Source organism: Callithrix jacchus, chromosome 17 (genome assembly GCF_049354715.1).
Source record: "Callithrix jacchus isolate 240 chromosome 17, calJac240_pri, whole genome shotgun sequence".
Classification (NCBI taxonomy): Eukaryota; Metazoa; Chordata; class Mammalia; order Primates; family Cebidae; genus Callithrix; species Callithrix jacchus.
Window position 1 is genome coordinate 24,003,404 of NC_133518.1, and position 17,155 is coordinate 24,020,558.

The window sequence follows — 17,155 nt, forward strand, 5'->3', positions numbered from 1 at the left end:
GAGTTCGAGACCAGCCTAAGCAACATGGCAAGACCCTATCTCTATTAAAAGATACAGAAATTAGCTGGGCCTGGCGATGCATGCCTGTAATCTCAGCTACTTGGGAGGCTGAGTTAGGAGTATTGCATGAGCCTGGAAAGCAAAGGTTGCAGTGAACTAAGATAGCACAACTGTACTCCAGCCTAGGTGACAGAGTGAGACCCTGACTCAAAAAAAAAGAAAAGTATAGAAGTACTACTGAATTTTGTACATTGTATAAAAGGCTTTTAAATATTCCTAATCCAAATTTAGTTAACTATAGAAACAATTAATCACAACTGAGGAACAATTCATCACAACTGAGACTTATACAAAATTCCATATATCCCCTATTTTAAGTAATCAGGAAGAATAGCATATAAGTTTTTAATCTGTTGGTGGTTGTATGGGGGAGTGTCCAGTTCCCAACCCTATGCCTGCAGGCCCTCCACTGACACACCCACTTGGCCTCAGCATTTCCAGTATGGTCTCACTGCCCCTCACTTCCCTCACATGCTCATCACTACCTCAAGACCTGACATGTGCCACCCTTCTTTACCCTGTTCTCCTTGTAGCTTTGCCCTGACCAAGTTCCAGCTCTGGTCTCTATTACTAGTTAGTACCAGGTTGAAAAGAAGCACTGTCCCACATCCTAGATGGATAATAAGTTTGCACTAAAATCAGGGGGACAAATGGAAAACCCGGAAAATAATTAAACTTAGTAGGAGCATCAAATAAAACTGTTCTGTTGTTGAATACATTTTGCACAGTTAGGAAAATTCTCCAGGTTTCTTTACTTAGAATAACAATTTCTAGCCCTTACAAACACAACATACTTTTTTTGTAAACATTTCACACTTTGGGAAAGTTGGTATTGATCATTCTTAAAAGTGTATTTAATAGTGAAGGCATACCCAGTATCCATCACAAGTGAACAGCTAGAAGGTTCTGGAAACATGTGTTCCAAGGATGGAAAGCCTGATACTTGCTTGGGTCTCTCTGTTCTGTACTGCAGCAACAGTACAGAAATGTAATACCACCTCCTTTACCATCCTGAAACAGAATTCATATATATTTCCTATATAAACATAATTTCCAAAAAGGCTAATAACAACAACATAATATGCATTTTAACATGCAAACAATTGGTCATGAATAAACCAAAAAACACAAGTAGTCAAATGCTTGAATCTATATGCAGAATAACCATGAATGTGACAGCTACAAATGCAGGCTACACAGTTGTGCTGTATCAGCTATTCAAATACAACTGGTGTTGTCTGTTCACAATATGCCTGTTACCGTGGATTTCAGGTTCTTGGTTCCCCTGCCCCAGGAATGGGGGAAGAGGCCCTGGAGGTGGATGAGCTCATTCAAGTAAATATCATATCCAAAGAGTTTTGCAAAAAAGAGATTTATTAGGCAGAGAGAGAGAGAAAAAACATAGGAAGAGAGAGAGGGAATTCCCACGAAGTCAGGGGAGGTGATCCAGAGGTGGAGTCTGCACAGGTGAGGGGCAGGGGGTCTTTTAATATGGGAGTTACTCCCGCCCCATTCAAGTTCTTGTCCAGTGAGAGGAGTTCTTCCAAACTTCCTCTGGAGTGACTGATTTTTTGACTTTGACATCTGATTGGTTGTTCCACCCACAGTCCTCCCATAGCTTTTCCCGGGCTTTCTAAACAAAAGAAGTTCATCCTGGATGCAGATGTGAAAGAAGGCAGGTCAGGCATGTTGCTGAGAAGTTCTTGCTTTTGAAACCATGCCCCTTGTGGACCTAGGGAAGAGAAGTTAACACATTCCCTCATGCTTTCCTGAAAGAAGAAACAATTTTTGGCAAAGCTTCCAACAAAACAAAATATACCCAGCTACTTGGGAGGCTGAGGCAGGAGGATCACTTGAGGTCAGGAGTTCAAGGCCACAGTGCACTATGATTATACCTGTGAATAACCATTGCAATTCAGCCTGGATGACACAACCATGTCTTTTTAAATTATTATTATTATTTCAGTAGTTTTAGGGGAACAGGTGATGTTTGGTTACATGGATAAGTTCTTTGGTGGTGATTTCTGAGATTTTGGTGCACCTATCACCCAAGTAGTGTACACTGTACCCAATGTATAGTCTTTCATCTTGCACCCACTTTCCCCAAGTCCCTGAAGTTCACTGTATCATTCTTATGCCTTTGTGTCCTCATAGCTTAGCTCCTACTTATGAGTGAGAACATAGGATGTTTTTTTATTCCTGAGTTACTTCACTTAGAATAATGGTCTTCAATTCTATCCAGAATGTGAATCACCTTATTTTGTTCCTTTTTTGGCTGAGCAGTATTCCATGATGTGTGTTTGTGTGTGTATGTATATACATATACATATACATATACATATACATATACATATACATATACATATACATATATATGTCACATTTCCTTTATTTATTTAATTGATGGGCATTGGAACTTGTTACACATTTTTACAGTTGCTAATTGTGCTACTATAAACATGCATGTTCAAGTGTCTTTTTCACATAATCACTTATTTTCATCTGGGTGGATACCCAGTGGTGGAATTGCTGGATCAAATGGTAGATCTACATTTATTTATTTATTCATTTATTTGGTAGCATCTCACGGTGTTGTCCAGGCTGGAGTGCAATGGTGTGATCTCAGCTCACTGAAACCTCCGCTTCCCAGGTTCAAGTGATTCTCCTGCCTCAGCCTCCTAAGTAGCTGGGATTACAGATGCACACCATCATGCCCGGCTAATTTTTGTATTTTTAGTAGAGATAGAGTTTCACCATGTTGGCCAGGCTGGTCTTGAACTCCTGATCTCAAGTGATCCACCTGTCTCAGTCTCCCAAAGTGCTGGGATTACAGGAGAGAGCCACCATGTCCGGTCTACTTTTAGTTGCTTAAGAAATCTTCATACTATTTTCCATAGTGGTTGTACAAGTTTACATTGCCACCAGCAGTGTAAAAGTGTTCCCTTTTGACCACATTCATGCCAACATCTATTATTTTTTTAATTATGGCCAGTCTTGCAGGAGTAAGGTGGTATCTCATTGTGGTTTTGATTTGCATTTACCTGATAATTAGTGATGTTGAGCATTTTTTAAATATTTGTTGGCCATTTGTATACTTCTTTTGAGAATTGTCTATTCATGTCCTTAGCCCACTTTTGGATGGGACTGTTTGGTTTTTTCTTGCTGATTTGTTTGAGTTCCTTGTAGTTCTGGATATTTGTCTTTTGTCGGATGTCTTTTCTTTTTTGGTTATGTTCTTTCATCGTTTTGGTATTAGGGTGATACTGGTTTCCTAGCATGATTTATGGAAGATTCCCTCTTTAGCTTTTGGAATAGTGTCAAGAAGATTGGTACTGATTTTTCTTTGAACGTCTGATAGAATTCAGCTATGAATCTTTGAATTCTAGACTTTTTTTCTTGTTGACATTTTTTTAAATTGCCATTTCAACCTTGCTGCAAAAAAAATTTTAAGCAAATTCTTGCTAAAAAAAAAAAATTGTTGGCAGCCAGGTGCGGTGGCTCGTGCCTATAATCCCAACATTTTGGGAGGCCAAGGCAGGCAAATCACAAGGTCAAGAGTTCAAGTCCACCCTAGCCAACATGGTGAAACTCCATCTCTACTAAAAATACACAAAATTAGTCAGGTGTGGTGGGGTATGCCTGTAATGCCAGCTACTTGAGAGACTGAGGCAAGAGAATCACTTGAACCCAAGAGGCAGAGATTGCAGTGAGTTGAGATTGTGCCATTGCACTCCAGTCTGGGGGACAGAGCAAGACTTTTTTTTGAAAAAAAGAAAAATATTGTTGGCATGGCTGGGCACAGTAGCTCACATCTGTAATTCCAGCCTTTGGGAAGCCAAGGCAGAAAGATCACCTGAGGACAGGAGTTCAAGACCAGCCTGGTCAACATGGTGGAACCTCATCTCTACTAAAAATACAAAAATTAACAGGGGATGGTGGCATGAACCAGCAATCCCAGCTACTCGGGAGGCTGAGGCATGAGAATCGTTTGAACCTGAGAGGCGGAGGTTGCAGTGAGCCAGGTCGTGTCACTTCACTCCAGCCTGCATAACAGAGTAAGACCCTGTTTCAAAAAAAATTTTCTTAATGCAGAAAAAAAAAGATTGTTGGCAAATTTTTTCCAACTCAGAACAGAGTTTTAGAGTTTCCATTTTTTCCTAGTTTAGCCTAGGAAGGTTATATATTTTCAGGAATTTATCAATCTTATCTAAGTTTCCTAGTTTGTGACATAAAGGTGTTCATAGTAGCCTCGAATGGTCTCTTGTATTTCTGCAGTATCGGTTGTAATATCTTCCATTTTGTTTCTAATTGAGTTTATATGGATCTTCTCTTTTTTTGATTAATCTTGCTAATGGTCTATCAATTTTATCTTTTCAAATAAGCTTCTTGTTTCATTTATCTTTTGTATCTTTTTGTTTCAACATTTAGTTCTGTTCTGATCTTTGTTATTTCTCCCTTCTGCTAGGTTTGGGCTTGATTTATTCTTGTTTCTCTAGTACCTTGAGGTGTGACCTTAGATTGTCCATTTGTGCTCTTTTGGACTTTTTAATGTAGGCCTTTACTGCTATAAATATTCCTCTTATCACTGCTTTTGCTGTATCCCAGAGGTTTTAATAGGTTGCATCACTATTATCGTTTAATTAAAATAACTTTTTATTTTCCATCCTGATTTCATTGTTGACCCAATGATCATTCAGCAGCAAATTATTTAACTGGCATGTATTTGCATGGTTTTGCAGGTTCCTTTTGGAGTTCATTTCCAATTTTATTCCACTGTGGCCTAAGAGAGTACTTCAAATAATTTCAATTTTCTTAAATCTATTAAGACTTGTTGTGGCCTATCATATGTTCTATCTTGGAGAATGTTCCATGTGCTGATAAATAGAATGTATATTCTGCAGTTGTTGGCTATAATAATCTGCAAATATTTACTAAGTCCATTTGTTCTAGGGTATAGTTTAAGTCTATTGTTTCTTTGTTGACTTCGTGTATTGATGACCTGTCTAGTGCTCTCAGTGAAGTATTGAAGTCCCCCCACTATTACTGTGTTGCCATCTATCTCCTTTCTTAGGTCTAGTATTGTTTTATAAATTTTGGAGCTTCAGTGTTAGGTGCATATATACATTTAGGACTGTCATATTTTTCTGTTGGACTATACCTCTTATCATTATATAATGTCCCCCTTTGTCTTTTTTAGCTATTGTCACTTTAAAATCTGTTTGTCTGTTGTAAGAATAGTGATTTCTGTTCACTGTTGGTGTTCATTTGCATGGAATGTATAGTCCCACCTCTTTACCTTAAGTTTATGTGAGTCCTTATGTGTTAGGTGAGTGCCTTGAAGATAGCAAATACTCAGTTGGTAAATTCTTATCCATTCTGCCATTCTGTATCTTTTAATTAGAGCATCTGGCTGGGCAAGGTAGCTCATGCCTGTAATCCCAGCACTTTAGGAGACTGAGGCAGATAGATCACCTGAGGTCAAAAGCTTGAGACCAGCCTGACCAACATGGAGAAATCTCATCTCTACTAAATATACAAAATTAGCTGGGTGTGGTGGCACATGCCTGTAATTCCAGCTACTCAGGAGACTAAGGCAGGAGAATTGCTTGAACCCAGGAGGTAGAGACTACAGTGAGCCGAGATTGTGCCATTGCATTCCAGCCTGGGCAATAAGAGCAAAACTCCATCTCAAAAAAAAAAAAAGAAAAGAAAAAGAAAAAGTAGAGCATTTAGACCATTTGCATTCAGCATTAGTCTTGAGATGTGAGGTCCTATTCTATTCATTATGCTAGTTGTTGCCCAAATACCTTTTTTTTACATTGTGCTATTGTTCTATAGGTCATGTGAGAATTATCCTCTAAGAATGTTCTACTTTGGCGTATTTTGAGGATTTGTTTCAAGATGCAGAGCTTCTTTTAGTTATTTTAGTGCTGGCTCGGTAGTGACAAACTCTCTCAGCATTTGTTTGCCTAAAAAGGGCTGTATCTTTCCTCCATTTATGAAGTTTAGTATTGCTGGATACAAAATTCTTGGCTGATAATTGTTTTGTTTAAGGAGGTTAATGCTAGGACCACAATCCCTTCTAGCTTGCATGGTTCCTGCTGAGAAATCTGCTTTAATCTGATAGGTTTTCTTTTCTAGGTTACCTGGTGCTTTTGCCTCATAGCTCTTAAGACTGTTTCCTTCATCTTGATTTTAGATAACTTGATGACTATGTGCCTAGGTGATAATCTTTTTGTGATGAACTTCTGGGTGTTCTTCAAGCTTCTTGTATTTGGATGTCCAGATCTCTAGAAAGGCCAGGGATATTTTCCTCAATTATTCCCTCAAATATGTTTTCCAGACTTCTATATTTCTATTCTTCTTCAGGAACACCAATTATTCTTAGGTTTGGTCATTTAACATAATCCTAAACTTCTTGGAGGCTTTGTTAATTTTTTTTAATTCTTTTTTTTTTTTGTCTTTGTTGCATCGGGTTAATTCAAAATCCTTGTGTCAAGCTCTGAAGTTCTTTCTTCAATATGTTTGATTCTATCGTTGAGACTTTCCAGTGTATTTTGCATTTCTCCAAGTGTGTCTTTCATTTCCAGAAGTCGTGACTGTTTTTTATTTGTGCCATTTCTCTGGATAATTTCCCATCCATATCCTGAAAAATTTTTTGAATTTAAGTTGATATTGATCTTTCTCTGGTGCCTTCTTGAGTAGCTTAATAATTGGCTTTCTTAATTATTTTTCTAGCCATTGAAAGATTTCTTATTGGTTTGGATCCATTGCTGGTCAGCTACTGTGATCTTTTGGGGTACTAAAGAACCTGTTTTGTCATATTACCAGAATTGTTGTGTTGGTTCCTTCTCATTTGGGTAAACTGTATCAGAGAAAAGATCTGGGGCTCAAGGGCTGCTCTTCAGATCCTTTAGTCCCATGGAGTGCTCCTGTGATGTGGTGCTCTCCCCCTTTTCCTAATGATGGGGCTTCCTGAGAGCTGGACTCCAGTGATTGTGATTTCTCTTCTGGGATAGCCACCCAGCAGAGCTATGAGGCTCCAGGCTGGTAACTGGGGAGTATCTGCAAAGAGTCCTGTGATGTCGTCTGACTTCAGGTCTCTCAGCAGTGGATACCAGCACCTGCTCTGGTGGAGGTAGCAGGGGAATAAGGTGGACTCTGTGTGGGACTTTGGTTGTAGTTCTGTTTAGTGTGCTACTTTTCTTGAATGCTGATTGTGCTGGCAGCAAAGTTGTCACATGGTCAGACTCAGGACATCTGGTTAGCCAAGATGTTACAGGCAGTGGAGTTAGCTGTTGTTTTCTCCTTCTTGAGGGCAGGGTTGTTCTTTTATAAGTTGCTGCGCTGGTTGGCCTCCAGCCAGCAAGTGGCACTTTCAAAACATCATCAGCTGTGGTAGTATAGGGAGGAAACAAGCTTGCTCTAGGATCACCTGGATAAGTACTCAGGTTTCTCAGGTGGTGGGCAGGGCTGTAGAGCTCCCTAGAGATTTATGTCTTTTGTCTTCAGCTACCAGGGCTGATAGAGAAAGACCATCAGGTGGGGGCAAGCTGTGTGAGCTCAGACTCTCCTTGGGTGGGGCTTGCTGCAGCTGCTGTGGGAGAGAGGGGTGTATTTCTCAGGTCAAAGGGATTATGGCTGCCTCTACTGCGTCACACAGGTCAACAGGTCAGTGAGGGAAAGCCGGCAGTGACAGGCTTCACTCAGCTCCCAGGTAGACAGAAAGGCTGGTCTCACTCCCACTGTGCTCCCCCAACAACACAGAGTTTATATCCAGGCAGCTGATGAGCAGGGCTTGGAACAGGCTCCAGGCTACCAGCCTCTCCTCTGAGAAAGCAAGCAGGGCTTTCAGGCTTCGGCCCCGCCTCTGTAGCTTCTGTGCCTGTGTCTGCACTTCCCGTTTGCCCCCAACCCCAGACTCTGCCTTGGAAAATTTACACTTGGTCAATATTATTACAAAGTTCAGCTGGAACTTTCGTTCTTCTTGTGGTCTTCCCCCAATTCCACTGGCAGCCCTCCCCAAAGACCCCTGTGAAATAAAATCAGAAATGGGTTCCCCAGGCTTCCTTGGAGACCAGCAGTGCCTACAGGCCTTTCCTGCTTCCTAGTCTACTTTTATAATTCTCTCCGCTCTCTAAATTCATTTCAGCTCTAGGTAAAGTTAAAGCCTTCTCCCGTGATCCAGATTTTCAGGCTCCCCAGTGAAGATGTATGCTTCTAGGCTGACTTTCACCCTCTCACACTTTGGGCGCTCACAGTTTTTTGACTGTTTCTTGGAATTTGCAGTGGCAAGCCACTTCTTTCAAAGGGCCTGTGAATTCTTATTTTCCTCGTATGTTCCTGTGGTACTTCTTGGAGCAAAAGTTTACGATGTGGTCTCATATGCTGTTCTGTCCATCCAAGTGGGAGCTACAAGTTAGTCCTGCCTCCTATTCACCATTTTCCCCTGAAGGCTTCAAGACCATGTCTTTTTAAAAAAATTATTTTTGTTGGGAAGCTAAGGTGGGGAGATCACAAGGTCAGGATTTCAAGACCAGCCTGACCAACATGGTAAAACCCCATCTAAAATCATAAAAAAATTAGCTGGGCAAGGTGACATGTGCCTGTAATCTCAGCTACTCAGGAGACAGAGGCAGGAGAATTACTTCAACCGGGACCCAGGAGGCGGAGGTTGCAGTGAGCCAAGATCATGGTGCTGTACTCTAGCCTGGGCTACAGAGCAAGAGTCTGTCTCAAAGAAATAATAAAATAAAATATTTTTGATACAATCTTTACTTGATTTGTATTGTCGTATTCCTAAGAAATTCAAGTGTCTATTATAAAATCCTAATAACTTTGTGTTGATATGTTAAACACAATTAGTAGTAAGCTTAATTAGACACAGATTTTTTAGCTACATGATTGTCAGTTCAAGTGAAAGTCCCAGGGGTTGAAGGACAATTCTTGCTTCTATAGCGCTGTTGTGTGCACTGAATGTGACCTAGTATGTAACCACCATGGCTTCTGGCCAATTATTGTGACAACAAAAACACTCCCACAAATTCATAAAACGTCCACTAGGGGGTAGTACCACTTCACTGAGAACTACTGCTGAAGAGCTTTAGTCTTTAATATGATAATATGAGCTGCAAAGACAGAAACAAGGATAGGATACTTTTTTCCCCAAGTACAGGTAGTATCGCGTCACTAATCATACTTCTGGAAATGTTGGTATTAATAATTTTTAAAAGTGTATTCAATAGTGAGTACATACTATCGGTCACAAGTGAACAGCTAGAACGTTTTGGAGACGTGTTCTATGGATGATGGAAAGCCTGATAGTTGGCTGAATCTCTCAGTGCACCAACAATACAGAAAAGATGTCATCTCTAAGAAGATAAACGGGAAGGAGCTGATAGAGACTTTCTAGGATACTCAGACATCACAGACACAGCCTGAGTCTCATTAGTGGCTATTCAGAATAAATGATTTTTTTAAAGTTTCATATGTGGAGTCTAGGATGTTCCTTTGAAGTTAGCCTTAGAGTCCTTAGACATATTCATTGATAAAACTTATTTTTCAAGGGCCATAAGTGTCTCTAGGTCTATTTCCCAAAAGGAAAGGGGACTTGTGGATCAGCCCAGTGAATGAGGGAGTGTTGACTATTTTTTCATTATCAATTCAAAATATAAAATTTAGACAATAAAATGTTTATTTTCACTATTTTCCCAAGCCTGTGGATTTTATGAGTATTGAAAGACCTATTTAAATTGGAAAGTCTACATTTTAGAATTTACTTTTCTCAAACCTGGCTTTAACTTATAACCCAATGTTTACCAGAAAAATAAATCAAAGCCACATTATTCAGGGCCTAGTGAGGCTGAAAATGTCCTGATCTCTACCATGAGTAGAAACAGACTCAAGTAAACAATTACAGAGCAATTGGTGAGCACTATTAGCCATAGGATCACAGAGAAAAGACACTTCTTCAACTTGGAGCTTGAAAAGAGTTTCTTGAAGACTAACTAGGAGGGGACCAGAATTATCTCCTTAATTATACTGTCAATTTTAACAGATTTGAAGCATGAGAATAATGTTTCTGATTTTCAGAAGTATTTATCAGGCATTGGTACCACCTGGTGGCCATTTTAATTAAACCTAAAATTATTGTTTAAAAGAACTGGAAGCTTTTTCCCTTTACTAGGCAAGAGGATCGCTGGAGCCCAGGAGGTCAAAGCTACAGTGGCCTGTGATGGTGCCACTGCACTCCAGCTAAGGTGACAATGAGAACCTGCCTCAAAAAAAGAAAAAAAGAAATTTACAGCTATAACTACATCAAAGTTAAATATTTCTGTTTAGCAAAGGACAACAAACAATATATTTTCCATGCCTAAAACCAACATTAGAGTAAGCATCACTTTATACCTATCAAAAATTAGGGGGGGAAAGCCTGATATAATCAAGTGTTAGTGAAACTATGAGAAAACAGAAACCTTCAAGTACTGTTGGTAGGAAAGGAATTTGACAGTCCTTATAGTTAGCTATCTGTGGGAGACCAGAATATGCCTTCCCTAAATAAAGGATTGTTGAGCTAAAGATGATTAAGAAGCAGCAGATGGGACAGGCACATTCATTTAAACAATGAAATTCCTGTTTTACTATGAGGAAACTGAGATAAAAGAAGGTAGTTGCCTGACGGTCACAGTAAGAGCTGGGATGTATACCCAGGACATCTGGTTCCTCAGCCTATGTGGCTCACATCTGTAATTCCAGCACTTTGGGAGGCCAAGGAGGCGGATCACCTGAGGTCTGGAGTTTGAGACCAGTCTGGTAAACATGATGACAACCCATCTCTACTAAATATACAAAAATTAGCTGGGTGTGGTGGTGGGCACCTGTAATCCCAGCTACTTGGGTGGCTGAGGCACGAGAATCACTTGAACCTGGGAGGTGGAAGTTGCAGTAAGCCGAGATCATGCCACTGCACTCCAGCCTGGGTGACAGAATGAGACTGTGGCTCCAGAAAAAAAGCAGCAGCAGCAGCAGATGCAGGAGAGCCCTCTGCCCTCCTTCTATTTGCCTGAAAGCAGGACACAAATTTATAAGAAAAAGGGTATCCTACTACCTCATGGACAACAAAGGTTAACCACTGAAGGCTTTAAACCCTCATCAGCCTTGAAATGATACCGGAGGAAATTCATTTTCACAAGCTTGGCTAACCTTTATCTGCCATTTGTCTGCCTTCCCCACAAGTTGCTACTTGTAGAGACCCCAAGTCTTTTTCCTTTGTGCTGTCACTTCTCTAAAAATTTACTGTTCTTTGTTGAAAATAAAATAAAAGCTGGAATTCAAAGCTACCTCTTTGAGAACGACTCATTGTCTGGGTGTCTCCCTTGTACGTATAAAATATACATGTTAATAAACTTGTTTTTCTCTTGTTAATCTGTCTTAACAGGGGTCTTTTCCAATTACAAAGGTATGGGAGTTACTTTCTCCCTACATATCCATCCTACAACCCAACAATCACATTCCTGGATGTATTCATTTTCTATTTCTGTGTAACAAATTACTCCATGATTTGGTGGCTTAAAAATAAACAGTAAAACAACACTTATTATCTCAAAGGTTAAAAAGTCAAACATGACTTTCCTGAATGCCCTGAATCGCAATCTTTTGAAAGACTGCAATCAAGGACCTGGAGCTATAGCCAGCTTAAGGATCAATGTGGTTGTTGGTAAGCTCAGAAGATTCATTTTCAAGCTCACTCATATAGTGTTGCAGGCCCTAAGGGACATCAGTTGTTGGCCAGGGACATCAGTTCCTTGCCACATGGACCTCTTCATAGGAAGCAGCTCACTTCCTCCAGAGCAAGAGCTCCAAAAGAGAGGGAATAAGAAATGGTGAGCAAGACAGAAATCACAGTTTCTCTGAAAACCAGTTTCAGAAGTTACATCGCATTATATTTGACACAATTCTATTTGTTAGAAAAGAATCACTACACCTCGTCCGTATTAAAAGAAAATACATTAAACAAGAGCATGAATATCAGGAGGGAGGAAACATTGGGAGCCATTTCAGAGGCTGCCCATCACACTGGGTATGTGTCCCAGAAACTCTTAACAAGGCCTCAAAATAAAAGAAAAAAATGAGCTTTTTAGCATAGCATTGTGCAAGATAATGACATGCAAGTCACTGACATGCCCAAAGATGGGAAAATGGATAAGAGAAAAGGTAGTATATGCATATGGCAGAATACTATGTAATAAAAAATAGTGAACCAAATTTATAAACAACACAGATCCATTTTAAAAACCTAATGCTGTCAGTATAAAAAAGTAATAAATAATAAAATACTTAGCAAAACAGTATTTCCTTAAATTTAACCCATAAATAAGTGTGAAGATTTTATTTTATACACATATATATATGTTTCTATATTTTTCAATCTATCTAAATAGAAGTATGGGAAGTAGACATCCATGGCATGAGTGACAACATGAGAAAGGAATGAGCATAATTACTTACAAGGACCAAAAACTGTGTGCAATGAACTGAGATAATCAATTCAGTTCTATGGATCTAAAGGCCTTAAAAACAAAGCCCAAAATCCAGGAGTAAAAATAACGTATCCCTCCACGGCTATGTTCCAGCCCCTGAGTTCCTTCCTACAGATAGCCACAGTTACTGACTATAAAAGATATATACACATGTATGAAGTCTTTGTACAGGTTGTTTACCAGTTCTTTTTCAGCCCACCTACCCTTCTATACTCTGAACATCTGGGGCTGGGAGGTATCAAACTATTTCTAGGCTCTCTTGCCTCTCTTGTTAGGCACCTAAGGGAACTGAGAAGGCTGAAAAAAGAAAGAGAAAGGCTTTTGACTCCCAATGTGTGGCAGCTGGTGGCAGATGCTCTTGTAGCTCTGAGAATGAAGTGAATCCAGATGACCAGCTAAGGCAGAGGCAAAACCCTTTAGCTAAGTGACACCTCTTCAGCCAATCCAAGCTTGACTCTAACCGTGCCTCCAATGGTGCAGCAGCCAGCCCAGGGGCATCTCCAACTTCTGATCCCTGATATCACCCCTTCATCTTCCTTTTTACTGGTTCAGCCCCATTTGTCTTTCTTTTTGCAATTCCAGCTCTTTTATGTCAGAGCACCTGAAAAATACTGCTTTATTATTAATCTCAGAATCATTAGACCCCAAAATTTTAAACAATGAAATTCCTGTTTTACTATGAGGAAACTGAGATAAAAGAAGGTAGTTGCCTGACGGTCACAGTAAGAGCTGGGATGTATACCCAGGACATCTGGTTCCTCAGCCTATGCACTTAATCATATTCTCTACACTTTCTTTCACACATGTATGTGTAGAGTAAAAATACACTTCCATATGGTGTCATGTTAAAGGAAAGATATGCATGGTAAAGATAGCTAAATAATGTCTGTGGGCCTTTTAAGTAAGTATGTTTATTTTGAATCCTCATTCCTTAGAAAAAGAAAAATTTGGAAAAAATAGTTATAAAATAAAGGGACATAACCAGTCTCCCTTCCTTCTTGATAAATTATTTCATATGCTAAGGTAAAATTAAATAAGTTTTCATATGTCACACCATAGATGTGCTGCTAAACTTTCCAAAGTTTAGTCAGAGAGGCATGCCAGGTTAGGTGAGGATATTATCACACCTATTCTAACTGCCAGGTGTGTTCACCTTCCCCACTGCCTAGACAGCCAATTTATCAAGACAGGAGAATTGCAGTAGAGAAAGAGTAATTCAAGCAAAGCCACTGTGCCGGAGACCTGAGTTTTATTATTACTCAAATCAGTCTCCCCGTATGGGATCAGAGTTTTTAAAGACAATCTGGTGGGTAGGGTCTTGGGAAGTGGGGAGTGCTGATTGGTCAGGTTGGCAATAAAATCATAGGGGGTCAAAGGGAGTTTTTCTTGCTGTCTTCTATTCCTGGGTAGGATGGCAGAACTGGTTGAGTTAGATTACGGGTCTGAGTAGTGTCCACTGATCCACTGAGTACAGGGTCTGCAAAATATCTCAAGCACTGATCTTAGGTTTTACAGTAGTGATGTTCTACCCAGGAGCAATTTGCGGAAGTTCAGACTCTTGGAGCCAGAGTTGCATGACCCCTTAACTGTAATTTCCAACCCTGTAGTTAATTTGTTAGTCCTACAAAGGCAGACTGGTCTCCAGGTGACAAAGGTGTCTTTTGAGAAAACAAAATTGTTATCAGTTTTGTTTCAGAATCAAACCATGAACTGAATTCCTTCCCAAAGTTAGTTTGGCCTATGCCCAGGAATAAACAAGGAGAGCTTAAAGGTTAAAGGCAAGATGGAGTTGGTTAGGTCTGATTTCTTTTACTATCATCGTTTCCTCAGTTGTAATTTTCAAAGGCGGTTTCACTATTTCCCATGTTAGATTTTCTTTCATCATAAGGTATTTTGAAATACCAAAGGAAGTACTAAGAAAAGCCATATCACACCCTTTAAAATTATCTTTGAAAAAAGAGAAAGTATTTCTCTTATTCTTGCTTACACTGTACATTCTCAAACCACAGAACCATGGAGAAAAGTATAGGTCACTGATGTTACTATTACTGAAATAGAAAAGTCCAAAGCTAGAAGCTGTCAGAATACTTTATTCCCCAAGCTTGTAGGTCTTCATCCAACTTTTATGGGCTTCAGCTTCCAAATATCTGACAGCAAACAAGCATATTTCTGCAAACATTCACTGTGCTAAACACTCCTAATGAAAATAAGTTGCTTTTCATTTTCTAAGACAGACTTCTGGATTGCCAAAATTAAAAATTGCTAGTCCTCTGTTATGTGCCACCTCCCTAACAATAACCTCACATAAAAGGAAGCACTGTTTTTCTCTTTTTGTTTATCTAATATCATCCTCTTCCCTTTTGCTAACATTAACAATAACAACTAAAAGAAAAAAAATGAGTCCTTTTGTAGAACTTTTTTTAGAAAGGAAAGAAGAAAAGAAAGAAAAAAAAAGGAGTGAAGGAGAGGAAGAAAGGAAGAAAAAGAGGGAGAACGGGAATATTGCTTTATTTTAAAAATGGGTATTAATAATGGTCGATCAATATTTTGTGTGTTTAAAGTGGAGAATGTATACTTTGTGTATTTAAAATGAAGAGCTCTATAAATATTTATTAAGTTTACTTGTTCCAGATCTGAGTTCAAGTCCTGGTTGTCCTCATCAATTTTCTGTCTCGTTAAGTCTAAATCTCTTTATGGGTCTTATGTATCTGGGTGTTAGAATTGTTAGCTCTTACTGTTGCATTGATCCTTTTACCACTATATCTTTGTTGCTTTAAAATCTATTTTATCAGATGTGAGAATTACAACTCCTGCTTTTTATTTATTTATTTTTGCTCTCCATTTGGTTGGTAAGTCTTTCTCCATCCCTTTGAGTCTTTGTGTATCTTTGGATGTGAAATGGGTCTGGATGCAGCATACCATTAGGTTTTGGCTGTATCTTTTGATTAGGGGATTTAGTTGACTTAAATTTAGGGTTACTGCCATTTGATGTTAACTGGCTATTTTATCCATTTGTTTATATAAATTCTTCTTTATGTTGATGTTCTTTACTTTGTGGTATATTTTTAGAAAGGCTAATACTGATTGTTCCTTTCTATGTATAATGCTTCTTTCAGAAGCTTTTGCAAAGCAGGCCTGGTGGTAATAAAATCTGAGTACTTGCTTGTTCATAAAATATTTTATTTTTCCTTCAATTGTGAAGCTTAGTTTGGCAGGATATAAAATTCTGGGCTGAAAGTTCTCTTCTTTAAGGATGTTGAATATTGGCCCCCACTCTCTTCTAGCTTGTAAGGTTTCTGCTGAGAGATCTGCTGTAAGTCTAATAGGCTTCCCTTTATGGGTAATCTGACCTTTCTCTCTGGCTGCCCTTAGTATTTTCTCCTTCATTTCAACCCTGGTGAATCTGATGATTATGTGCCTTGGGTTTGCTCTTCTTGAGGAATATCTTTGTGGTGTTCTCTGTATTACCAGGGGTTGAATATTGTCCTGCTTTGCTAGATTGGGAAAGTTTTCTGGAATAATAGTATTTTCCAACTTGGATTCATTCTCTTTGTTGTATTCAGGTACACCTATCAAACGTAAATTAGGTCTTTTCACACAGTCCCATATTTCCTGGAGACTCTGCTCATTTCTTTTTATCCTTTTTTCTCTATTCTTGTTTTCTCATTTTATTTCATTAAGTTGGTCTTCGAGCTCTGATATTCTTTCTTCTGCTTGATCAATTCGGCTATTCAAACTTGTGCATATTTCGCAAAGTTCTCGTGTTGTTTTTCAACTCTCTATATTGTCTATTCTTGTTAGCATTTTGTCAAACCTTTTTTCAAAGTTCTTAGTTTCTTTACATTGGGTTAGAACGAGTTCTTTTAACTCCCAGAAGTTTCTTATCATCCAACTTCTGAAGCCTACTTCTGTTAATGGAACACAGTCCTTTTCCATCAGGGCTTGTTCCGTTGCTGATGAGGATCTGTAATCCCCTGTAGAGGAAGAAGGGTTCTGATTTTGGGTATTCTCAGCCTTTTTAGGCTGGTGTCTTCCCTTTGTTATAAATTTATCCATCTGTGGTCTTTACAATTACCGCCTTTCTAATTAGGTTTCTGAGTGGCTCTCCAGTTTATTGATTCCCAACCCTGGAATCCGAGCAACCCACTGCGCCGGCCAAAACATCAGTGTAATACTGATGGTGCTCTTCTGCCCGGGAATCTCCGGTCTGGCTTTCTTCTTGAGTCCGTAATAAGTGGCTCTGCCTTCCCAGAGCTCCAAACATTGGTCAGAAGGGGAACCAGTCCTGTTTACTCTCCACGAAGAGCTGCCGTGCTGAGGCGCCAGCAAAACCACTGCACCGGCTACAAGAGTCATGCTGGCGACCCGTGGGGCTCCTCCACTGGGAATCTTCTGGTCCGTGAGCAACAAAGTTCGTCTGAAAGTGTGGCGTCCTCTCGTTCTCTGCGCTTTCACTGGGAGCTACAATCCCGAGCTGTTAGCGATCAGCCATCTTGGATCCTCTGGAACTCTTCTAACAGAGATTAGATGGAACTGAATAAACATACATACCCTCT

At 39.5% G+C, this 17,155-nt stretch overlaps 1 protein-coding gene across 4 annotated transcripts in view; it reads right to left on the reverse strand.

Annotated features, from left to right (window-relative positions):
* Positions 1 to 1,416: 1,416 nt before the first annotated feature.
* NMD3 (NMD3 ribosome export adaptor) overlaps positions 1,417 to 17,155 on the reverse strand; it is a 66,631-nt gene continuing 50,892 nt past the window's right edge. For 3 of the 4 annotated variants that reach the window (XM_054247331.2, XM_054247329.2, XM_078353904.1), the window contains exon 17: positions 1,417 to 1,792. In XM_054247331.2, the coding sequence (XP_054103306.1) occupies positions 1,437 to 1,792 (356 nt within the window). In that variant the 3' untranslated portion in view covers positions 1,417 to 1,436. Of the gene's footprint in view, positions 1,793 to 16,265; positions 17,113 to 17,155 lie in introns of those variants that run through there. The other variant, XM_054247330.2, reaches the window with a different exon arrangement.